The sequence below is a fragment of the Oxyura jamaicensis genome, chromosome 6 (genome assembly GCF_011077185.1).
Source record: "Oxyura jamaicensis isolate SHBP4307 breed ruddy duck chromosome 6, BPBGC_Ojam_1.0, whole genome shotgun sequence".
In the NCBI taxonomy this organism is placed as follows: domain Eukaryota; kingdom Metazoa; phylum Chordata; class Aves; order Anseriformes; family Anatidae; genus Oxyura; species Oxyura jamaicensis.
In genome coordinates, this window is record NC_048898.1 from 33,342,035 (window position 1) to 33,364,150 (window position 22,116).

The following is a 22,116-nucleotide window of genomic DNA, read 5'->3' on the forward strand; positions in this document are numbered from 1 at the left end:
CTCAACATACTGCAGATGCACCTTCCAGTCATTACGCGGTCTTACAAACTCATCTCTCAGAAATAAAAGTTTAGCCTTACGGTGTACTAAAAAAGGGTTTCCAAGATGCTATATATATAATTTCAAAAGCCAGATAGTTTCCTGTAGGTTTAAAAATACCTTACCCATACATAGCGTACTTTCGTATCTTGAAGTGCTTCCTCAGATTAACAGTGAGAGAGAAAATAAAGTATTGCGTGAAAGAAGTAGTACAGAAGCAGATTTCATGCTGCAGGATCTGGCTGCAAGACTCCACAGTCAGGCCATTAAAATAACTACCAGTCTCCCATTTTAAGACCATATTTGCCCTATTATTAGGTCTTCTCTAGAGAACGGGCGATGCTTTAGTGGTATTTCATATCTTCAGTCTCCATCCTTGGTGTAGGGCAGGGAAGAGTCTTTAATAGAATAAAGATACCTCTGGCTGTACTCGTAGGGGTACAGCCATATTCAGTGGCATGTATAGCCACAATTATGTTTCACAACTTAGTACATTTTTACAATTTCATAAGAAACTTTCTCAGTGACACACATTGGGCCTTCTTTTTCTATATATATATATATATTTTATTTTTTTTTTGCGACCCTGATTGCATTTGCTTCTGAGGTGTTGACTTTACCAGGCAGCAATGAATTAACGAATTGCCAGCTTTAAAATTGCAGGGAGGAATTTTGGGGAGGACTGGCATGACACGGGGAGGGCCAGGTCCTCCAGAGCCCTGAACGTGTCTGAAGACCTCACGCTTGAGCCACACTGCACCAGAGCATGTTGCTTTCCTGCAGAAGTGCCTGCTCGCAGCATCCGAAATGCCCCTCTGCTGCCCTGGAGCTCTCCTCGTGTGTGGCACGCGTGTTAGGGGAGTGAACAAAAATGGGTTTGAATGTTCCTTTCCACTGTGGTTTGTTATAAGATGGTTCGTTTTTATCTGCAGCCTTATTTAGCCCTTCTGAGCTGGAGAAAGCACATGCCTCGTAAGGATGAAATGAAGGCTGAAGGCAGTCAGAGGGAATCAGCATCTCTGGGATTCCCCAAAATAAGGGATGTACCAGAACAGAAAAAATGTTATGTATGAGAGGAACGTTGTGGGGCTGCTCGGGACTGATCACCTGGGGTAGCTAATGGCAGCAAGGCTCAGCTCCGATGCGAACCCTGGGCAGGAAGCAAAAGCCCTTTCCTTACTGAACTGGGAGTGAATAGTCACCATTTAACATTAAAAAATAAGAAAATAAAACCACAAACAACCATCACCAACAAACCCAGCGGCCAGATGGATGCTCCAGAGTAACTGTCCTCTTCCCTTACCAGCCACACGCGCCTTCCTGTTGTGTTTGCCTTTAGGTAAAGGCTTTTCTCTCATCCTTCTTTCTGCTTCTGCCTGCACCTCACCTCTGCAAGATCCTCCCCACTGGAGCCCTGCCCTTCCCTTTAAATTTGCAACAGCACTGTTGGCCATAACTGCCCCTTTTTGCTGTTAACCCTGACTTTATCGCCCGTGACGGTTTCTGTGCGTGGCCTGCAGGCAGATTGTTGCCTCCTGTGGGAGCCCCAAATCTGCTGAGCACCACCAGTGGGACGGGCCCTGGTGGGCGCTGTGCTGAAGGGATGGAAGCATCGCATCGAAGCTTCCATTCCAGTCGTGTCTCCTTGCTGCAGGCAGGAGCCTTCAAGAGAAATTAGAAGGATAGCAAACCACTGATCTTGTCCAGAGGTTAATAGCTGGGTTACGTGAGCTGTAGGCTGCTCGGGATGCGAGCGCTGTTCCCGTCTCGCTTCACTCCTCCTTCGCATAACCTGCTGCCTTCCTGAAATGGTTTGTGTCGCAGCAAAATTTGGGAGCAACGCTTTGGATCAAATGCAGGCTTACCTAAAGCTCCGGGAAGGCTTTTTTTATTATTATTTTTTTTTCCCCCATATGTTTCTAGCATCCCTTCACCAGGCTGCCAGCAACGTAAGTGTCCTTGGAATAGCAAAGCAGAGCAGCCACTGCAGGTACATCGTTGGCATCTTCTTGCCAGAAGATTGTGTTCTAACCACGTGGGGTGGGGAGAAGGGAGGTCCAAATTTTGTGAAAGTTGGCTCCTCCAGACAGCGTCCCTCTTGGTTGTGATTCTTGGTAGTGAGACTAGAAAAGTAATGCTACTGCACAGGGCTAAAAGCTAAATTCTTTTTACCTTCCATGGATTTTTTTTTTGCCATCAGGCATCATGATGTGCTTTACATTTTGGATACTGTGCAAAGCAAAAAGACCTTTCCAGCGGACTGAGTGGGGCGCACCTGATTTATGACCCCAGCAGCACTGATGTGGTCCTGAACTCACCTTTGCACACCTTGGTCTGCAGATTCCTTTCTTTTTCATTTGTATTCTCTGACAGACTTTGATGAAGTAATTAAATATCCACAAGAAAAAATTAGGATTATTTTCCAAGCATTATGAGATTTATTTATCCAGCTGCAATTGTCTAAACAAATTGATTTCACGATTGATGGAAATGTCAAAGAATTTGAAATGTAGCAGATCAATTCTATTGATTTATCCATAATTACCCGAAGTAGCCTTCATCTGTATTCAAGGTACCTGTAGAAACGCCGAAGTAACAAAGGACAGGGCTGTCAGCAGGAAATGAGAGAGGTTCCCTTGCTGCAAACCATGAGACACCATCATGTATTTGATTTTTTTTTTCCCAAATTCATAGGACATTCACCCTTTGCAGGAAAATTTACCCAGTGTCCTCTCAACTAGGGCAGGCTGTGTTCCATAGCAAAGACTTTTTGCCTTTTATTGGGCAGTGCATTAAAGTGAAAACTGCTTGTTTAATGGCTAAGGCAACTGCAGATTTCTTCCAGCAGGACTGCAACAAATTACCTTTCTTTTAAGCTATAAGATCTATTGCAATTTTGCCAGGTATCGTAATAAAATAGTCATTTTTAATTCAGTGAGTCGTCTTTCTTTAGAATATTAACTTTTGGGAAGAGGAACGCTGATGCTGTCTGCTCGCAATGGATGCTGCCTTCCCGGTATTGTAGCCTTAGCTAAAAACTCTTAAATTAAATTGTCTTGTAGCATTTCCATTAGAAAACACCATTTCTGGACTTTTATTACTCCGTCATAAAAATCCCTAGGAGGTAAGATTTAGTACATGAGGTTATATCCGTGGCTGGAGTTAAATCTTAGAATTTCAGGTGACAAAGTTTACTGGTGCTTTTGGGAAAGAAGCCTCGGGTTCCTTCTTTCCTGCACCCCTCCAGGAGTCACACCCTGCCCTTCAGAGCAGGGGCTGAGAAATGAAGATGGTGAGGGGGGTCGGGCCCTGGCAGAGGTTGTCCAGAGAGGTCCTGTGGTCCCCAGCCTCAGAAATAGGCACCCAAATAGACTGGGCACGGCCCGGAGCAACCTACTCTGCTTGGCCAGGGGCCTTCAGGGGCACCTTCAGGTGACACACCTCTGGCTGGGCATTGCCTTGGTGCTCTTGGTGCATTGGCATAGGCTTGGGGCAGACTGAGGAACAGAAAGGTGCTGGTCATGGGCTGCTTCAGGTTCAGAGGCGTGGGACGTCCTGGTGTGGCCGCACAGCCACGTCTTCATCTTCACGATGGGTTCCTGCTACCTCTGCTCATGCCCATCCTCACACCAAGCATCCTTTTCTTGTTGGAAGTCCCATCATTTTATCAGGGGGACTGTGTTCTCCACACGGATCCATCACGCTTCTGGGTAGGCAAAGTACATCTACAAGAACATTTGAATGGAATCTAAATTCAAACTTCATTTTGAATTATTTCTGTTAACGTTTCTCGTTCGCTTGTCCGGTGTTGTAGCACTTTTGCCTGTCTGTTCCGACAGGGTTGTTTTGCAAAAAATTGATCTTAACGTGTGAGATAACTGCACTGAAAAGTTGGTTTGTAAAAAAAATACGTTGCGCGCGTTACACGGTGTCTGCCGTTGGTAGTCAGACCGCAAATTCGTCCTTCAGAGTTTTGCAACTTGCAGTTATTTTTCATTCGTCTGTCCCCATTGTTTTAGAGGACACACAGCACAGAATATAAATTAGGGAAGAGGTGTCAGTGATAATAGATAATATGCTAAAACTGTTTCTGAAATATTTATTAGAAAATAGGTTAATAAAGTGACACGGTGCACCTGTGCTGGTGTGAAGTAGACATTATGAGAAGATTATGCTAATGTAAGTATTTAGTAGCAGGTCTTCTTTGGGATTACTCTGGGCTATTATCATAGTCAGCCCAGGAATTGTAATTCAAAAGAAAGCAATTGATAAAGTTTTTTTTTTTTTTTTTTTTTTTTTTTCTTTCCCTCCACGTTTTGACTGCTCTTTAGCCTGATGAATTAGAAAGAATATAGCGCGAGGAATCTTTTTAACATGCTGCTAAAAAAAAAAAAGAAAAAAAAAGAAAAAAAAAAGAGTAAGAGAGAAGTAGGCTGGACAGAGGAACTATTATATACAGAAGTGTAAAATAAAAAGGACTTTGGAAACTTTGATGGGGGCCGGGCGGTTGTTAAGTTTGGAGGTGTGAAAAAGGATGAACAGTAATGCCAGCACAAGAAAAGAAAGAGAGAATCTGGGGAGGGAGAAGATTGGCAGGAGATGCAAGGAGATCAGATACCTTCACACTGACACATTTTGAAGATTTTGGCTCATTTGCTATGTAATTAATGTGTACCTGCATACTATGAATTTTCTGTGTTCCAGGGCCGCAGTCGTTGGAGTATCACATACTGTATGTGATGCTAAGAAAAAAGTGCTTGCAGGGCTATATTAAAATACAAGTTTTAATTCACACGTGAGTGAAAAGTTGTTTAAAACTTAACTGTGCTTTGCAGCTGAAAAGCTGAAAACTAACGTGAAGGTATTTGAAGTGATTGCTCTTCAAAAGAAGACATTGCTATTCATGCCTTCGTGAGCATTTGCTCAGGTTTGGATTTTGCACTGGGATTTCAAGGTCTAGGTCTGTTGTTTCATAGGCAGTCTGACAAGATAAGAGTAGTCTGTCTCATATACGTGCAGTAAATTTGTCTCCCAGAGCAGCAAAAGCTCAAGCATGCAAAGCATGATGATGTGCAGGGAGGCTGATCGGCTGTAATAAAGCATTCATTATCCCTCCATCTAAATTAACTGAAATGACATCATAATAGTGCCTTTTACAACCTCACTCAAATTCCCTCTCTTTTATTGAATTATCAGCCAAACCTAAATTATTTTAAGCTGTATCTATATATTCTTGTTTAGATAGTTATTCTGCCGTTAGGGAATCCATCCATTCTTTTGCTTGTTGGTTCTTTCCTTCTTCTTTTTTGATGTTCGCTTAAGGAGGAGAACCGGGGAGCACACTTACAGCTCGCACTGTTTCCATATTTTCGTGTCATAAGAATTTTATGCTTATGGTGTAAACCTGAGCCCCTGGATGCTAGCCCTAATCAGATGATGTACAAAACAGATCGTGCCGTAAGAACGTTTCTACTTTTGGAATATCTCAGTAGGTTCGTTCTCAAAAAACAAACAACCTTTTTCGCAGCGGTAGCTGGTCTGTGCGTGTGTTAGGGATGCGCTAGGTGTGCCTCAGCACCGTGAGAAATGGCAAGAAAATGGGGCATAGAACATCTTTAAACAGGAGTGAACAAGCAAATCAGGGCACCTGATTAATTAGAAGAGAAGGAGAAGGAAAAACTGACTGTACCTGAGAAAGCGGGGGAAGAGGTGTTTGGCACCGTGACTGCTGTTACACTTATAAATTGAGTCCCTTTGTCCCTTCCTCATTTATTATTACCTCTGGAAGTGTGGATTTGATAAATAGGAACAACCTCGTGGACTCAGTGAGGTTGTATGTGGGAGGAAGGGCCTCTCTACAAAGGTAAAATTACAGAATTTTATGCATAAATGTCTGCATTATTTGGGGGAGCAATCTCCAGGCGTGCATCCACACACCAGCTAACCACTGGAGACTTCTGCATGTGATTAATTATCAATAACAGTAAAAATACACGGTAGTTGCAATTAAGGTTGTGTTTACGGCTTGAACCAGCAGCATATGAATGGATTTATTGACTCTGGACTGAGGGCCATAAATGAGGAGAAAATGCTGAAGAAATGGGGACTGAGCTGTCCTTCTGCCCAAGGCAGGGCGAGGTGAGTGATCCCCAGCCGTGGCTCAGATGGTTGCTTCGCCTGTTTACTTCTGTTTTGGTTTTAGGGAAACAAAAAAGCAATGGCTTTAGAACAGCAAGTTCCCAGGATGTTTTTGAGGTACTTTATGCCATCATTTATAAGTTTTGTGCCTATTGCTTCTGTCTGCTCCCCTTCTCTGCACTGCTCCTCTAGCATGTTTAGAATTTCTGCTCTCAGTGGCCAGTCCTTAGCATCCCAAGGTATCTCCTATTTTGTTTGGGAACTATTTGTTCCCATCTCAGTTGCCCCTTTTCCTTTTACAGCCAGGCCGAGCAGTTCACAGCGTGGTGGCACGGTGCTGTTCAGTGGTTTTGGTGCCACCATTCACTAACACCCTTTGCAGTCTTCCACCGTGTGCTGGTGCAGATGATTATTCCTCCTGGTTCATAAAGAACTGATGAGGCGTCTTATCAGCAGATGCATGAACAGGGATAAAATACCAAGAAATCCTGGCGAGGGTACGGAGCCTTCCTGTGCTAGATGCTCTCTAATCACAGCAGGAGACAGTCCCAGCCTCAACAGACCTTTGTTACGAGCACAGCAGAAAGCTGCTGATGTGTGTGGGAGCCAGCCCCAGCACCATCCATCCTCAGGGGCTCAGCACACCGTAAACCTCATCACTCCAGGCTGGTAGTTGCGGGTTTTGTTGCCCTTTAGCAAGTGATTGTCTTCGGTAATCAAATTCCTTCTATTCCGATCACATCCGAAGAAATGCTAATTTCCTTCTTTTAATTGGGTTGATAAAGTCTTTTGTCTAACAAATCTTGTCCAGTATGTTAGCGGTAGGTTTCCTTGCTGTTTGTGACATTCTCAGGATTGTAGCAGGGTACGTTGGGATCGGTCCCTGGCTCTCAGTGCTCTCACTCGAGGTTTTAACTTCTGTGGCTCTTCCTGACCTGGATGACTTCTTTCATTAATTGAGACTGAACTTCGAGAAAAGCACTTGTTTATGCACATGCAACTAGACGCTAATCTTCGTTATTAATTACACCAAGGCAAGGTGTGCCACTGCAGACTGAAGATCTCCATTGAACACAGGAGATGTTTTAATGACTCCTCTGCTGGCCCAGCCAGTTCCGAGTACACCTTTCATCCTTATGTAAGGATGTCCTTAATTTTAAGCAGCCAGCTTATTTTGCAGTACAGAATTGGTGCATTATTTTTTTTTTTAATTCTGCCTGTTCTGAGAAGCCAGTTTCCCCCATTTTTTCCAGTTTCTACAACTTCAGCAGTGAAGTTATTGCAATCCATAAGTACCTGCATCGAAAGCGGAAGAGTATCCAACCAACACCGGGAATTATTCGTAAACAATTCCTGCTTTTGAATTTTACTGGGGCAGAAACCTGAACCATGACTTGCAGCAAACTTCACAGACGATAACGTGCCATTTCCTGGAGTATAGCCAAGAATTCATCGAGCAAAATTTTTTTCTATCTACACGATCTCTTTAGAGAAATCGTCTTTCTCGTTGCCGAACCACACGACTGAGTGTTGTACTGCAGTGGTGACGCGGGCCAGCCAGACTGTTGTGCTTTTGCCAGCTCCATTGTTATTCCTTTTGATTCTTTGTCACTGAATTGCAGCTCATTCACAGGAAGGTATTTGAATATTCCAGGTGAAAACACTTTTTTTTTTTTCTCAGCGACAGATGATTTCAATGCTTCCGTGCAACATCTGCAGCACAGTTTCCAGTCAGCAGTGGATCCAACTTATCTGCATCCTTAAGATGCTTTCCAGAAAGCTGATGATTCCTCTGCCATCTTTCTGTTTGTTTGTTTTTTTTTTTCTTTTTAATCACTCCTCTTCACTGTGGTATCAGAAGAGCAAAAGCAGGTAGCGTGTGTCTGTCTGCCTTGGTTTAAGGATGGAGAACGTGGAATGTTTTCTAAAACAGCTAATAGAAAGAGTCTGCTGTGGGTTGGCCGTGTTTGCATTCTCCTACATCAATTTGCTTCCAGAGGATGCTCAAGCACCTTCTGTCCTGGTTCAATATCAGTATTTTCCAGCTAAGAAGACCTGAATCATGACATTTTCTTCCATATTATTCCAGAATGTTGACATACCCTCCGAGATCCCGTTTCAGCTCCTGTTTTTGAGATCCTGGCTCAGCTTGCCTTGTGTTTGGCACCTCTCCTCGCTTCTGTGTGAGTGTGTCAGAGAGCACGAGGTGGTCAGGAGTCGGTGATCCCAGCGTAACAGCAAGGTGCATGTACCTACATCCAGCCTTTCCTTCGCTGGGCCCCATAACAGAACTTTACACCGAGGTAAAGGAGGAGTGCTACGTGATGGAATCTTCCTAATTGCCCAAGAGTGCTACACAACTTGCTACTTCTTGATGGTAATATTTTAATAAAATCATCTTCTTGGGATAAAATCATCAAACTTCCCTTCTTTTCTCTTGGCATCGGAGGTAGTGAAAGACGCTAGCATGCTCCATGAGCTCAGTCCTGAGAGAACTCCTTTTGGTGCCTTCAGTTGTGCCAGGAGGTTGTAGGAGTTGAACTGGTTTGTGGTTATTCTGCTGTATAACTTCTCGTTTCACAGTAACAGAAGGAGCGAGTATATCATCAAATCAAGTGAAGATTAAAATGGGGCTTGAATAATTGAAAAATCAACACTTAAATCTCTGCGTGTCTTTTTATGGATGGTCTGCTGCGGGAATCTGGGAGGAGCACCGACCCTCCTGGAGCAGTCCCACCACGGGGAGCAGATGGGCTAGAGGGGATGGGGGTGTTTGCTGGCAATTAGGGTGTTACAGGTGTGTCGTGGTTCAGTCCTCCTTCTGTTGCAAGGTACAGTAGATTCTGCACTCTTTGTCATTTATTTGTAGGCACTGGAATTAATACAGGGGAAAAATGAGAGCTACAATTTAAAGTAAAATAATGGTATATAAAGTAATGAGATTGTTCCAAAGCTTAATTAGATGGAGCAGATTGAATACATTACAGTGATGTCTTGAGGCAACATAATTAAATTGTAGGCATAATCCTCCCTGTATTGGAAGTGATTTTATCTTCGTAAGGCGAGGAGCGTTTAGATAGCCCTTCCTGCTGTGGTAAATCACTGATCCTTCCGGGAAGCCTTGCAGATCTCCTGGTATTGTCAGGCTTTCAAAACAAAACAGAGCAGGACATAAGGCTACGTACCGAATTGGTGATATTCTGATTACACGGATAACTTCAGATTCAATCTTAGTATACGCTACAGCTCAGTAATTGAATCATAGATCTCAAATCCGTCTGCAGTGTGTTATTGTGTAGGCTGAAGTCATCGCATTTATAAAATCCCTTAATGAAGTTTCCAAATATATCCCCTGACAAAGTTACTGGTGAATAATGCGCGGAGTGCTGTTCCTGAAATGCATCTCTGCATGGGCTGGGCACGAGTGTAAGGATGCAAATGAGATCTTTAGGTATAAAAAGTGATATTGTGAAATGAATGTATGTGTCTATTTTATGTGTATGTATGTGTATTTTTTCAGATGTGTATATATGGATAAATGTACCTACACGTGTGGGCTTTTTTCTTTTATATATGCTATTCCATTTTACATATTCTTCAGTCTTTTACATTTTCTTTTGTGCTTTCTTTTATCTACTTATTTTTTCTTTTCATTTTTGGATACTTTCCTTCTCCTCCAGTGGCACTACTGGGGGGGGGTAATCCAACCTCATAGGAGAGATGCATCCCAGTGGCGTCAAAAGTTGTGCCTTATGTGATGTACTTGGTATACGCGAATAATCTCTCGCACCATGCTGATGCCTGTGTGTTATCTAGAGGTTTTACTTCACTTGGGCTAACAAACGCGTAGCTTAATGGTCTTTTTTTATATTTATCTTTTCAGGAAAGATCAGTAGGTATCTTGAATTCAGTACAAGATCTAACGGCTTCTAATGTTTTGTTTTTAAAAAATTCTGATTTTATTTGTCAATCCGTAGAAAGAGTAACTGCTATTTGTAGCCAGTAGTGCAAATCTCTTCTTAACGATTGCTACTGGGGGGCGTGGAAGCTGGACATCTTATGAGTGGTCCTTATTGTTACTGGTACTTTCAGGAGCCATAAATCTGTATCACTGACAGTTCGCTCAAAAGACAAGCTCATTTGGCATTAGCTGGCAGTTTCATACCATAAATTTAGAGTCTTCAGGAGGAATCCAATGTTTATTTTGAGAATGGAGATGAGGATACCAGAGAATAATATGTTTACTTTTCAGCACCATGAATATGTAGTGACCTACTTATGCTGTACCATTCGGTTTCATTTTTAAAGCTTGTCAAGTCAGCTTCTATTGCGATTTAACAAGCAACCTTTTCAGAGAAGCAATAAACGGTACCAGGGAGTAAATTGGCGTTTTAGAAGTAGAACACTGAACAATATTTTGAAGGCTGTCCTTCAAGAGCATTCTTATATGTTTTTGTTCAATAAGTAAAATAGTGTCTGCCTCCTATTTGTTTAAAAACACGTTTTGCTTCACCTGCAAGTTAAAATCCAGCCAATTTCAGCTCCAGGTTGGCTACAACATGAAGATACTGCAGCTTTAAAAAACAAATAGTCTTTTTTATAATAAACTGAATTTTTAATGATCTTCTGATTATCATGAGATATTTTAAAGACAAGTGATTTTATCCCAGACATTCCTTGTTTCTTTACTCTGCATATGCTAATTTGCTTGATTAATTTTGAGAACATCTGCATATAATTCTGTATGCTTACCAGTGGTGAGATCACACTGCTTTTCAAGTAACAGCTACAAATTTCACTTTCCAGACAGACTCAGATTTTTGTCTAATTGGGATGCTGAACATACAAAGGTGCTACCGAAGAGTGTGTAATTATGTAATTTTCTCCTGATCTTTCAGAGTCTTCCTGCGAGCAATTAATCAGTACGCAGATATGCTAAACAAAAAATTTCTTGATCAAGCCAACTTTGAGTTACAGGTAAGAAAAGAAACACCAAACAGTGTCTCGGGGAGTAGTCTTAATATTCTAAGAAGTTTCTGTCCCAGACTCATACTTGTGTTGTATGTGTGTATGTCACCGTGAACCCTGGAAGCCCAGTTAAGGCATTCACGATCCGTTTGTCACGTGGGTCTCATCCTACAACAGTACCAAGTCTTACTGAGGAGCACCGGAGAAAATTCCTCCTTTCCTTCAGGAACAGCAAAAGGGGGTGTCCTCCCCTTTCTAAAGCAGTTGCTTTAGTAGAGTTATTGAGTCAAACACGCAGCCTGAGCCTGGGTCCCTTTTTCTTTTTCTCCCACCACCACCCCCCAGATCTGTGTGCTCATATTTGATTTTACTTGAATCATCAACACGTAGTCGTTTGGGATTTGTAGATGGGAAATGTTTCCTGGAAACATAAACACAGTAAGATGTACCATGAATATATCAAGAAAAAACATCTGTGTGGTGTGTGTTATTTTCGCCTAGAAATCTGTATGTGAATAACTTAGATTCTTCTAGGATGTTTTGCAGATATGCAGAAAAAGTATTTCAAAGAATGAATGATATCTGTTCTTGTCTTTCTGGGGCCTTTCAGCTTTGGAACAACTACTTCCACCTAGCTGTTGCTTTTCTCACGCAAGAGTCTTTACAACTGGAGAATTTTTCAAGTGCTAAGAGAGCAAAAATACTTAACAAGTAAGTCCTATTCGTCATCTAAATCATGGACAAGAACTTGAGGTCTATTAACATAATTTTAGTTTAATTTCTTAGCTAAATCCATTCAAATTGAGATGCAATCACGGTATAATGAAAGGTTGGTTTTAAAAACATGAATCAAGTATTGCATGTGTTTCTACCCTTGAATCAAGATCTAAATTACATGATTCATTACTGATGAAGACAGTATTTTATACTGCAGGATATTCATAAAGTCAAGACTTTTCAGAAGTATTAACATATTATAAAACCACGTTTTTAAATCACTTTAGCTTTGTGATTATTCTAATCTCATTTTATGTGCACTCTTTATTGCTTAATCCCTGACGGCCTTTTAGAGTGAATTCTCGTAACTACAGACAGTTTCCCCGTGATATCCCTGAAGAATGGGTTTGTAGAACTGCAGCCTTGTATGTCTTCTTGGTTAAAAGGGATTACATTGCCTACCTCTGACCAGGGAGCTTGAACTATCTGATTTCTATTCAGAATCCCACAGCAAATGAAAGCTGTCGAAAGAGAAAAGACCCGAGCATGAATATTTTAATGTAAGCATTTTTCCTACATTTCATTGGGCTTCCAGTGTAGAGGACCCTGTCATTAACTAAACAGTGAGCACAGAAGAAAGCCAGTAAAATGTTTTCAGACCATATGTGTGGATTCTGTTTCTGTGCCATTGATATTTGTAAAGAATGCCCGCAAAAGCGGTTTGTTTCCATGTTTAATCAGGTTACCACAGTTAATGCACAAAAATGGACAGTTTCAAAGCTGTGATTCCCAGAGCAAGCCCAGCTCAGCCTGCTTGTATGTATAATATATATTATATATCTGCGTAGAGAGAGAGGGTGTATTTCGTATTACTTCTCTAAATGGAAGCCTTTTTGTGTGTTATTATGATAAGAGATACTGCAGTGAGAATGGGAAGAGTTTATCACTGCTGCAGTGAAATGTGATTTAAAAGGTTTTTTGCTTTAACTGGCAGCCCTGTGTGGGTTGCAGGCTTTGGCCAGAAAATTCAGGGCTGTGTCTGCATTGTTTTTTTTTTTCCCCAGCAGCTAAGTTTTGCCCTCCGAACTCGTCCACCCCGTCACGAGATTTGAGGTGCTTTCTTTGGAAGCTGTGCTTTCGCTGGGTGTTAAAGCAGAATTTTTCAGCACCGTATGATCCAGCACACATACATATGGCTCATGGGGCTTCCTTGATGAAACAGGAATATTTACAAGTTCAGGAGAAAAGTGATGTCAAACAGAGCTCAGGGTTTTGCACTTGTGATATAAATATCATAAACAACATTGTAGTTACAGTTCTGCAAAAGGAAATCAAAATGCTTTTGTACAGCCAGGTAAATCGTATTTCACTGGAGTTACAATTTATGAACAGTGCCTTTGCTCAAGCTGGGATCAGTGATACAAACTCTTTTTTTTTATAATTAAGTGTATAAAGGAGGCTTACAAACCTCAAAGTGCTCCGATCACAATCAGTTGGAAAGCAGAGGGATCAAAACCGCTCATGCTCCTGCATCTCTTTCCCACCCCATGCTTTCTGCGTGATGTTTGTGTGCACCTCCATGAGCATTTTAGTCCCAACCACACTCCTGATCTGGGCAAAAACGAATGGGGCTGTGGCTGGACTGGAAATGCCTGTGAAATACATACGTGGACTGATTTTTTCTCTTTTTGAGGATGAGATGGATCCTTGGATGTAAATTTTCTCCAAGTGATTTTTATATGAAATGGGGCAGTATATCTCATTGATGGATTTCAAGAAATAAACAGGCATTACTCACTGCCAATATAAGTAAATAGATTAAGTCATTTGAAGTGGTTACTTAATGAAGTTTGCTAAATTGTAAATCTCTATTTATAATGTTCTCACACGTTATTATTTTCGGTTTAATCATGTTCTGGGGACAAAAACCAAGACAGTAAATTCTTCAGATGCAATAAATGTATGGTTTGGAAGCACTAACTGTTATTGCTCTGTGAAACCACTATTAAATCTGTTCCAAAGAGATATAAATAATAACTTAGCTCAATATCACACTCACCCTCCTTTTTAAGTATATATCTCAATATGTTAAATATTTAATAACTAAAATCTAATTATTGTAATTTGTAGGTTTTGATAAGCATTGCATTTGAATGTTAGATAATAACAGACTTTTTAATGATACAGAGATACTTTAATCCTTACAAATGACAGGGCAGCTCACTATCATTCCCAGAAATCCCACAGGTTGCCAGATACTACTGTTTTGCTCATCCTGTTATTTAATTAATGGTCTTCAACACACAAATATTCTGGATAGCAAACAGTTTGTTGGAGCTTGTTTCATAGAATCATAGGAAGGTTGATGGTCCTGATCCAGTCATTAGTGAAGTCAGTAAGATGTTTCCCATTCATTAAGCTTTCCTGCCATTAACATGGTGAGGGAGCAGAGCACTAAAACACGTGGGTGGCAGGGTGCTGGTGGCACCAATGTCCCTGCAGAGCAGGAGGCGGGTTGAGCAGTAAGGGGAAGAAGCAGCCTCCAGTTCCATGTTGGCATGGGAAATGCCGTGCCCTCTTGCTTTGCTCCGACCCCGCAGGACAGAAATCCCCTCAGTCTGCAGCACAGAAACATTTTCTTTGTGATTCCGCACATCATTGTACAAGGTGTCACAAGGTGCTCCTGGTTTTATTTTCTAGGACAACGTGATGCTAAGAGTGTGTAAAAATAAAATAGGGCCTTAGGCCGTGAAGCTCTCTGTCATGCTTCCTCCAGCCATCACTGTTAGGAAAATTGCAAATGCTCACAATTAATCTCTGTAACCGCCCACGTGTCCCAAAGGACAGTTAGGTAATCAGAAAATGTGGCAGAGAGAGTTTTGCACAGGTCAATGTTCTGCGTTCTCCCTTTAGAAAGTGGAAATTCGGTACAGGCGTTGAAATGTTGAGGTCTTCTGAAGGAGAGCTAGGAACGCGAGGTGAGGGATGCAGGCTGCTGCTGCGTGGCTGCATCTCGGGGCATCCTGAACAAGTCGGCCTCCCCTGTCAGCTGTTTGAATTCTTCAGGCTTCAGCATTTATAGCCGCATTGCCAAGCTGGGTGAGGGAGGGCATGTAGAGCTATTGATACGGGTTGAATTTGGAGAATGTTGGTCAGATTTTTTTAAAAAAAATTGGTTTTGTTCTCTTTTTAAGATACGGCGATATGAGAAGGCAGATTGGTTTTGAAATCAGGGACATGTGGTATAATCTAGGTAAGTAGCACAAACGCCTGTTGCTTAATGTTCTCACCCAGTGTTTGTATAAACCAAGGTGCAGATGAAACAAGCCTGCTTTCTCTTGAAATAACGTTAGGCTTCCAAAAGGCATTTAGGAAGCAGGTGATTTAAGAAATAAAGCCTCCTCTGCTCACTTATTTTGCCGTCTGGGAAGATACATAACTAGTCAATGTTTACGTATCTTAGGGTTTTTTCATGGTATTCAACCTCGCAGTAAATAACAAGAAACGGTTGTGGTGGTATCTGTTGAATGGCTTTTATTCTCATTTTTTCTCTGTAAATACACACACACAGAAATATGTATGGATGTGTGTACAGACACACACAGGTAGATAAAGTAACTGGGACTAGAGCAAAATGGATGTGTCCAAGGGATATCAGTAGCCTGGAAATTCAGCTTAAATTCTGATTTTCTGTCTTGTTTGGCTCTATCAGAATGACTTAGGGAGATCAGCAAAGAATGGGAACTTGGACGTCCCTGGAGCTGGTGGGTAAATTAAGCATATCTGCCTGACTCAACTTTGCGTCTGTTCTGTGGGTATAATTTAGGTATATGGGGATTGGATTTCATGAGCAACGGGGTATTTACTGCGACCTGAGTGTACTCATCTGTCAGGTTTCATTTTCCTGAGCTTAACAGTGGAGACACTTCAGCTGTGTCTGAGTATTATCAAAAGTTCCTTAAGTTATCAGAAATAAACGTGTTTGCCCTTTCACTTACATCTCTAGCTGAACTGTTGTTGCTGAAAGTTGAAAAAAAAGTCAGCATATATAAAAGAAGGGAATGCAAGGGCTCATAATTATTTGATATTGCAGAGTTTGCATCCACTTTGCTGGAATGATGAAAAAAGCCTTCCAAGAGCAGCTGAAATCACTTTTTATTAGAAGCATCTTTTGTGACTTAAGTGCCTGGAGACCAGATTAAAGCATAATGCACACCTGATATGGGACTTGACAGACAGATAATGATACCAGGCCCATGACTGATGCTGGGTCAGCCAGCTCAGGACTCTGGCAGCTTCTTTGTCAGTTATTAGCCAAATCCTTCACTGCTCTGTGCTTACAGTCATGTAAGCACATCCGTTATTTTTCCTAATTTCTCCAGCATCTTTGGATTCTTCAACCTTGTCTGCTTTCAATGGCGTTTAGCAGACTGAAAGTAGGGATGTTTGCGTACATGGCTATACATCCGGCTATTGTTACATGAGGTTATTTTACTAAACCTGGGGGCTATAGAGAGTGTAATGCTTTTTACTCCTGTTGCTGATGTTGGCTGCTCTAGGACAGGTTATTTAGTAACTTTTGGGTTTAGTTTTTCACCATTAACAGGGAGACGCTAATCATTTCCAGTAGCATTTTGTGAATTGATTGGCAGCGGGTGGGGGTGCAAATTTTCTTCAATGTTTGTCAAAAAAGCCTTTTTATTTTTGATAGGGTTTTAGACATATTTTTGGTTTCTCCATTATAAGCTGATATTACCTATGTAGATGGCTCCCTGACCTCTTCTAGCTCTAATGTCCGTGATTCCCTAAGTGACTGGGATCATTAATTCTGAAATTGCACATGTTGAGGGAGTTGGTAAATTGCGGCTCTTCCCAACAAAAGCTGCAGGAGAAAGGTAAATCGGAGCCAGGACCCCAATCCAACAAGGCCTTTGTACTTTTCATAATGAGAAGCTTTCTTTTTCTCAGCCTCTTTGTAATACAGATAGTCAATGCTGATCATGTTTAACTTCTGGCTCTTCACCAATCTCATGTATGTCACAGCATCAATTAAGAAATAATACTGACTTACCACTGCAGGGGAATTCATTGTAGTGTGCTTGACACTTTTATCTTAGGAGTTTCACTACATTAGTCAAATTATTAATGTATATGTTCAGAAACAAAATCAGAAGTGAAAACCTATAATTCTTGCATATGCTTGAGCATATAATTTTTTATGCCTCTCTGTCATTGTGCATAAGATATGATAAAGACAAATAACTTTGACTTTTGATTTATGTATTAAAGGGCATGGATAAGCCTCAAACTCTCATTTTAGCTCATCATTTTTTGTTCACAAATGCCATGGTTAACATCTAACACTTGCGGAGTTAAAACTTTCCCATTGGGAACAAGACAGTCCAGTAGCTGCAATGCACGTTTAAGAGTATAATTTATTTTCTGAAATTAAATAGTAAAATGCAAACTCTAAAAGGTTATCCTTGCTGGTGTATTTCTGATGCAGTGTTGGCTGCAATATTCCAGCCTTCCTTCTGTACTTAATACAAAAGAGCATATATGGTGGAGTACAACAATAGGTAACTGTGTGCACACACTTTAAATACATGTAATTTACGAATAAGGTTTTTGTTTTCAACAGGGAACCATGTATAAGAGATCCAGCTTGACAGATTTTCTACTTAAATCCTCGTTGTAGCTGTGCTGTCTGAGACCTTGCTAGATTTGATCGTGAAGGCTTTAAATTTGAGTGCTCTGATGCAGAAGCAATGAGGACGGCTTTGGGGAGTGTAGTCCCTGTGCAGAGCCCCTGCTGTGCTGGCGTTCTGAAAGCCCTGCAAGGCTTTTATTTTCTTGTGTGCACCAAAAACAATGTATATTAGTCTTGGTAGGCTTTTTTCCTTCCATATCACAACCTCAACTTTAAAACAATACATTATTTTGAGTCACTGTTTTGTTAGCACTGGGGCACCTTAGCCCTGGGTGAGACAGTAAGTGTCACAGAAACATTGGGAAAGCTGTGGCATCTGTCTTGGTAAATGTAGGGAATCAAACAGCGTGCACTTAGAAGTGTTATGTGGTGCACTTCAGCATATACAAAACAGAATTTGATGCTAGGTTATGTATACCATTTGTCAATGGTTAGTGGTTTCAACAGTGAAATGTTGAAGAAGCAATTTATATAAATATATTTATTTCCTCATGATAAAGTTGATGGAGGAAAGACAGATCAGAAAGCATCGTTCTTATTGAACCAGCTAGGTAAAATGCCTGACGAAGAAGTGAAATTATTGCTGCTGCTGTCATGCAGCTAGCTGGTCACCAGCCCAGTGGTTCCTCCGAGGACTTGACATCGGAAAAGGTGTCTTGACAGAGACTTTAATGTCATTGGAAGGAAGGCTAGGGTTAAAAATAGCCCTGAACTTTGAGCATTATATAAATAGAAGTCATTACAAATAACATCCTCTGATTTGTTATGCGTGTTCAGAGCTGGCCCATGTCAGAGGTGAGTTCGCTAGCAAGTTTTTTGGTGGTTTTTGTGGCCCAAAAGTGAATTAGGAGAACCTGGGAAATGAAGATCATGCAGGTTATCAGATAAAGAAAGCACCTGGATTTTAGTTCAAGTTTGCTGCTGCTGTGTGAATGGTCTCTAGCATATCTCATGGCAAGGCATAAGTCACTGTGAGGAGGAGTTTTTACATATCCAAAAAAATACTGTTTTTGAATGTGGTTTTTAAAGCAGATGCACAGTTCAGTTTCCAGAAGAGAGGCCTCAGTTTTCTCCCAGACTTGTCACATATTAAATCTCTGCGTGGGAGTTCCTGCGCTCCTGGGGGAAAAAAAAGGAGAATTCATTGTTCGGTTGTTTATCAGCAAGTGCTGCGTGTGACAGGCAGCTGCAGTGCATGCTCTCGGGCACCAGAGCAGGATCATTGCCTTTGGTTGTCGCTCTGATGCCTTGTCTTGTGGCACAGCATTGCACAGGGTAACATCATCTTGGCACGTGTGCCATCACATCGCCGCTGTATGCCATGCCTTAAGACGGATGCCAGTTGGGTTCCAACCCCTCTCCCACTTCACCCAGTTGGTGGGTGAACACTTTCATTGCACTACTCCTTGTGTCCAAAGCTGGCAGGTAGCACCCACAGCAGCACATCGCTTCCTGTGGTTCCCTGGGCAGATGATCTGAGGGAGCTCAGGGGGAGCAGCCACATCCCCGCAGGCACAGGGATGGGTTTCCTGTAGCAGGCGAGGGATTTTATGCAGTCCACTGTGATTTTAATGCTTTCTGATAAGCACACAATCACAGAATGGTTGAGGTTGGAAGGAACCTCCGGAGGTCATCTGGTTCAACCCCCCTGCCAGGCAGGGTCACCCAGAGCACATTGCAGAGGATCACATCCAGGCAGGTTTTGAATATCTCCAGAGAAGAGAATCCTCAGTTAGGATATTTATACACATTAATAAGAACCCCTCTCAGTCTTCTCTTCTCCAGGCTACACCGGCCCAGCTCTCTCAGGCTCTCCTCATGTGCCCGATGCTCCAGTCCCCTGAACATCTTAGTAGCCTTCCTCTGGACTCGCTCCAGTAGCTCTATGTCCCTCTGGTACTGAAGAGCCCAGACCTGGGCACAATACTCCAGGTGTGGCTTCACCAGTACTGTGCAGGATGAGAGGATCACCTCCCTCCACCTGCTGGCAACACTCTTCTGAATGCAGCCCAGGATCCCGTCGGCCTTCTTGGCCACAAGGGCACACTGCTGGCTCGTGGTCAGCCTGCTGGCCACCAGGACCCCCAGGTCCCTCTCCGCCGGGCTGCTTTCCAGAAGGTCTGCCCCTACTCATACAAGTGCACAGGGTTGTTCTGCCCTAGGTGCAGGACCCTCTATTTGCCTTTGTAGAACTACATGAGGTTCCTCACCACCCAATGCTCCAGGCCCCTCTGAATGGCGACACAGCCCTGTGGCGGATCAGCCGCTTTCTTCTAGTCCTCACATGCCTCTATTTCCCCCCCAGGTCCTCCCAGATTTTCTATCTGTCAAAGCCCAATGCTCAATGACGTAAAAGCTCTGCTTGGTTGTTCTGCTGAATGCACAAGCGGCCTGCGAGCAGCAGAAAGGCCGAGAGCACCCATCCTGTTGCAGGCCCGGCCCTGTGTGTTGGCAAGAAACCTTGTGCAAGTTCTCCATTTTTCACATCTACGTTTCCAGAGATGTTAGGTACTTTTCTGAGGGGATCCCTGCGCTTGAAGCAATGAAAAACCCATCGCAGCCCACAGAGAACCTTATGACATTGAATTTGTGTCTGGCGAATAACTTTTGTCACTATCACTTGTTTTCTGAAATATTGACTCTGACACTTTTCAGGGGTAATACAAGAAAAGTGTCACCTGAGATGCTGAATGTAATAATGCTTCTAAGGCAGGGGAAGCTTTACTCCTCCTACTTGATATTCCTCACCAAGAGCCAGCGTTGCAGCGTCATACGAAGTAGCAATTTTGGTTGTGTATTAATTTGCCCTAATAGGATTACTAATGCTAATGGGATTCTGAAGTTTGCCAAATCAAGTAACTTAAATTATATCTGTTAAAAAAAAAAAAAAATGCAGCAGCGTGTTTTGTCAGTAAAGGATTTTTGCTTGATTACATTTGTTCAGATTTATGTTAGTTCTGGTCAAAAGTGAAACTGCTAATTAAATACTTTCACAGTTACTGCCATGCCAGTGTAGTGCAGTGGAATATAAATGAATTAAAATGTGTTTCGGTCGTATACCACTGGTAAACTGCAATGGGAAACAAGAGCCTTGAAGTGGAGGAAGCTGAGGGCTTCTTAAATTAGCCCAGCTGAAAAGAAGCCCAGCCTGAGCTGCAGCAGTAGCTGCATAAACTTGCTTCTCATTGTGTACAGCCATTATAGCATCATGTTTGTGAGAAACTTCACTGATTGCACGTGCTGAAGTTCAAATGCACTATAAGTTATACAAGTCAGTGTGAATTTTTGTTCTTTTTATTTATTTATTATAAAATTAAATGAGCTCCATAATGTTCCAGACCTCACATGATGCTGTAAAGTGTTGGACTCCTAACATCTTCCATACAGGAATCTTGCTGCACTTCAGAAGTGTTAGTGAGAAGAAATCTGCTCCTGCTCCTCCAATTTAGGCAGCTGTCATCTGGCCTAGCTCATAGGAGAGAAGACACAGGCCCAGGGGGGTTAATTGGTCTTTTTCCAAGTCATAGTGTAATCTCAGCCTGGTGCTGCGAGCGGAATGTGTTTGTGTTTTCTAAACTTCTGCCATCAGGTCCTCAGCCTGGAGCTCCTCGGTGCCCTCCCACAGCTCTGCACGAGCATCTCTCCCTGGTGGTGCTGAGTAGATCATTTGCAGCATGTGTAATCTGCATCCTCTACACTTTATCCAACAATAAGAACAGTAACTAGATGTTCTTAACTTGTCCAATATTTATTAGGCTTCGTGTTCCTGTTAAGGTTTGATTTCTGTTCCGTGTGCAGAGCAGGGAGCTTGGGGAGGTGCGGTTTTCTCCTGGGGAGTTAAATGTGAAGTAAAGTTAGCCAGTCAGATCGACTCTGGGAGAAAGAAGACATATTGTCGGCTTGGCTAAGATGTAGTTTCATGTCTTGAGGCTATGTAAGTATGTACTCGTGGTGACATTTTGATAGAGTGATGTGAAGAACATTTTGTATGCTGCAGAAGATACAGAAGTCTAAATAAGTTAATGCAAGTGGTGTGCCTTTTAGCCTCCTTCTCTGCTATCCGTAAGATGTGTTTGAAGAAAATCTTGGAATTTAATATGTGTGTGTAAGTACAGGTGCTTTTTGGAAACTGCAGCAAGTTCCAGCTTGATTACTGGCTGAACAACTCTTCATTAATTCGGGTTTATACGTATCCCATACTTCCCCTCTTGAGGAATAAAATATAACACGTTTCAGTAGGATCAGATCTTGAAAAATACTTGTCTTGCATTTTAGCTATACGAGGATTTATTGATATGGCTTTTAAAATAATTATCATCTGCTAAGTCAGCGGCTGTTCATTAGCTCTGAAATGCATTGTTTCTCTTTACAGGTCAACATAAAATCAAGTTCATCCCAGAAATGGTGGGACCCATCTTAGAAATGACGCTTATCCCTGAAACAGAACTTCGAAAAGCCACGATCCCCATCTTCTTTGATATGATGCAGTGTGAATTCCATTCTACCAGAAGCTTCCAGATGGTAAGCAGTAAGCAACAAATATC

At 42.0% G+C, this 22,116-nt stretch overlaps 1 protein-coding gene across 3 annotated transcripts in view; it reads left to right on the plus strand.

Moving 5' to 3' along the window:
* The window catches only part of DOCK1 (dedicator of cytokinesis 1), a 271,261-nt gene that overhangs the window by 178,428 nt on the left and 70,717 nt on the right, over nucleotides 1-22,116 (plus strand). For all 3 annotated transcript variants that reach the window (XM_035329518.1, XM_035329519.1, XM_035329521.1), the window contains exons 30-33: nucleotides 11,076-11,154; nucleotides 11,756-11,856; nucleotides 15,057-15,115; nucleotides 21,945-22,093. In XM_035329518.1, coding sequence (XP_035185409.1) covers nucleotides 11,076-11,154; nucleotides 11,756-11,856; nucleotides 15,057-15,115; nucleotides 21,945-22,093 — 388 coding nt within the window. The remainder of the gene's footprint in view (nucleotides 1-11,075; nucleotides 11,155-11,755; nucleotides 11,857-15,056; nucleotides 15,116-21,944; nucleotides 22,094-22,116) is intronic.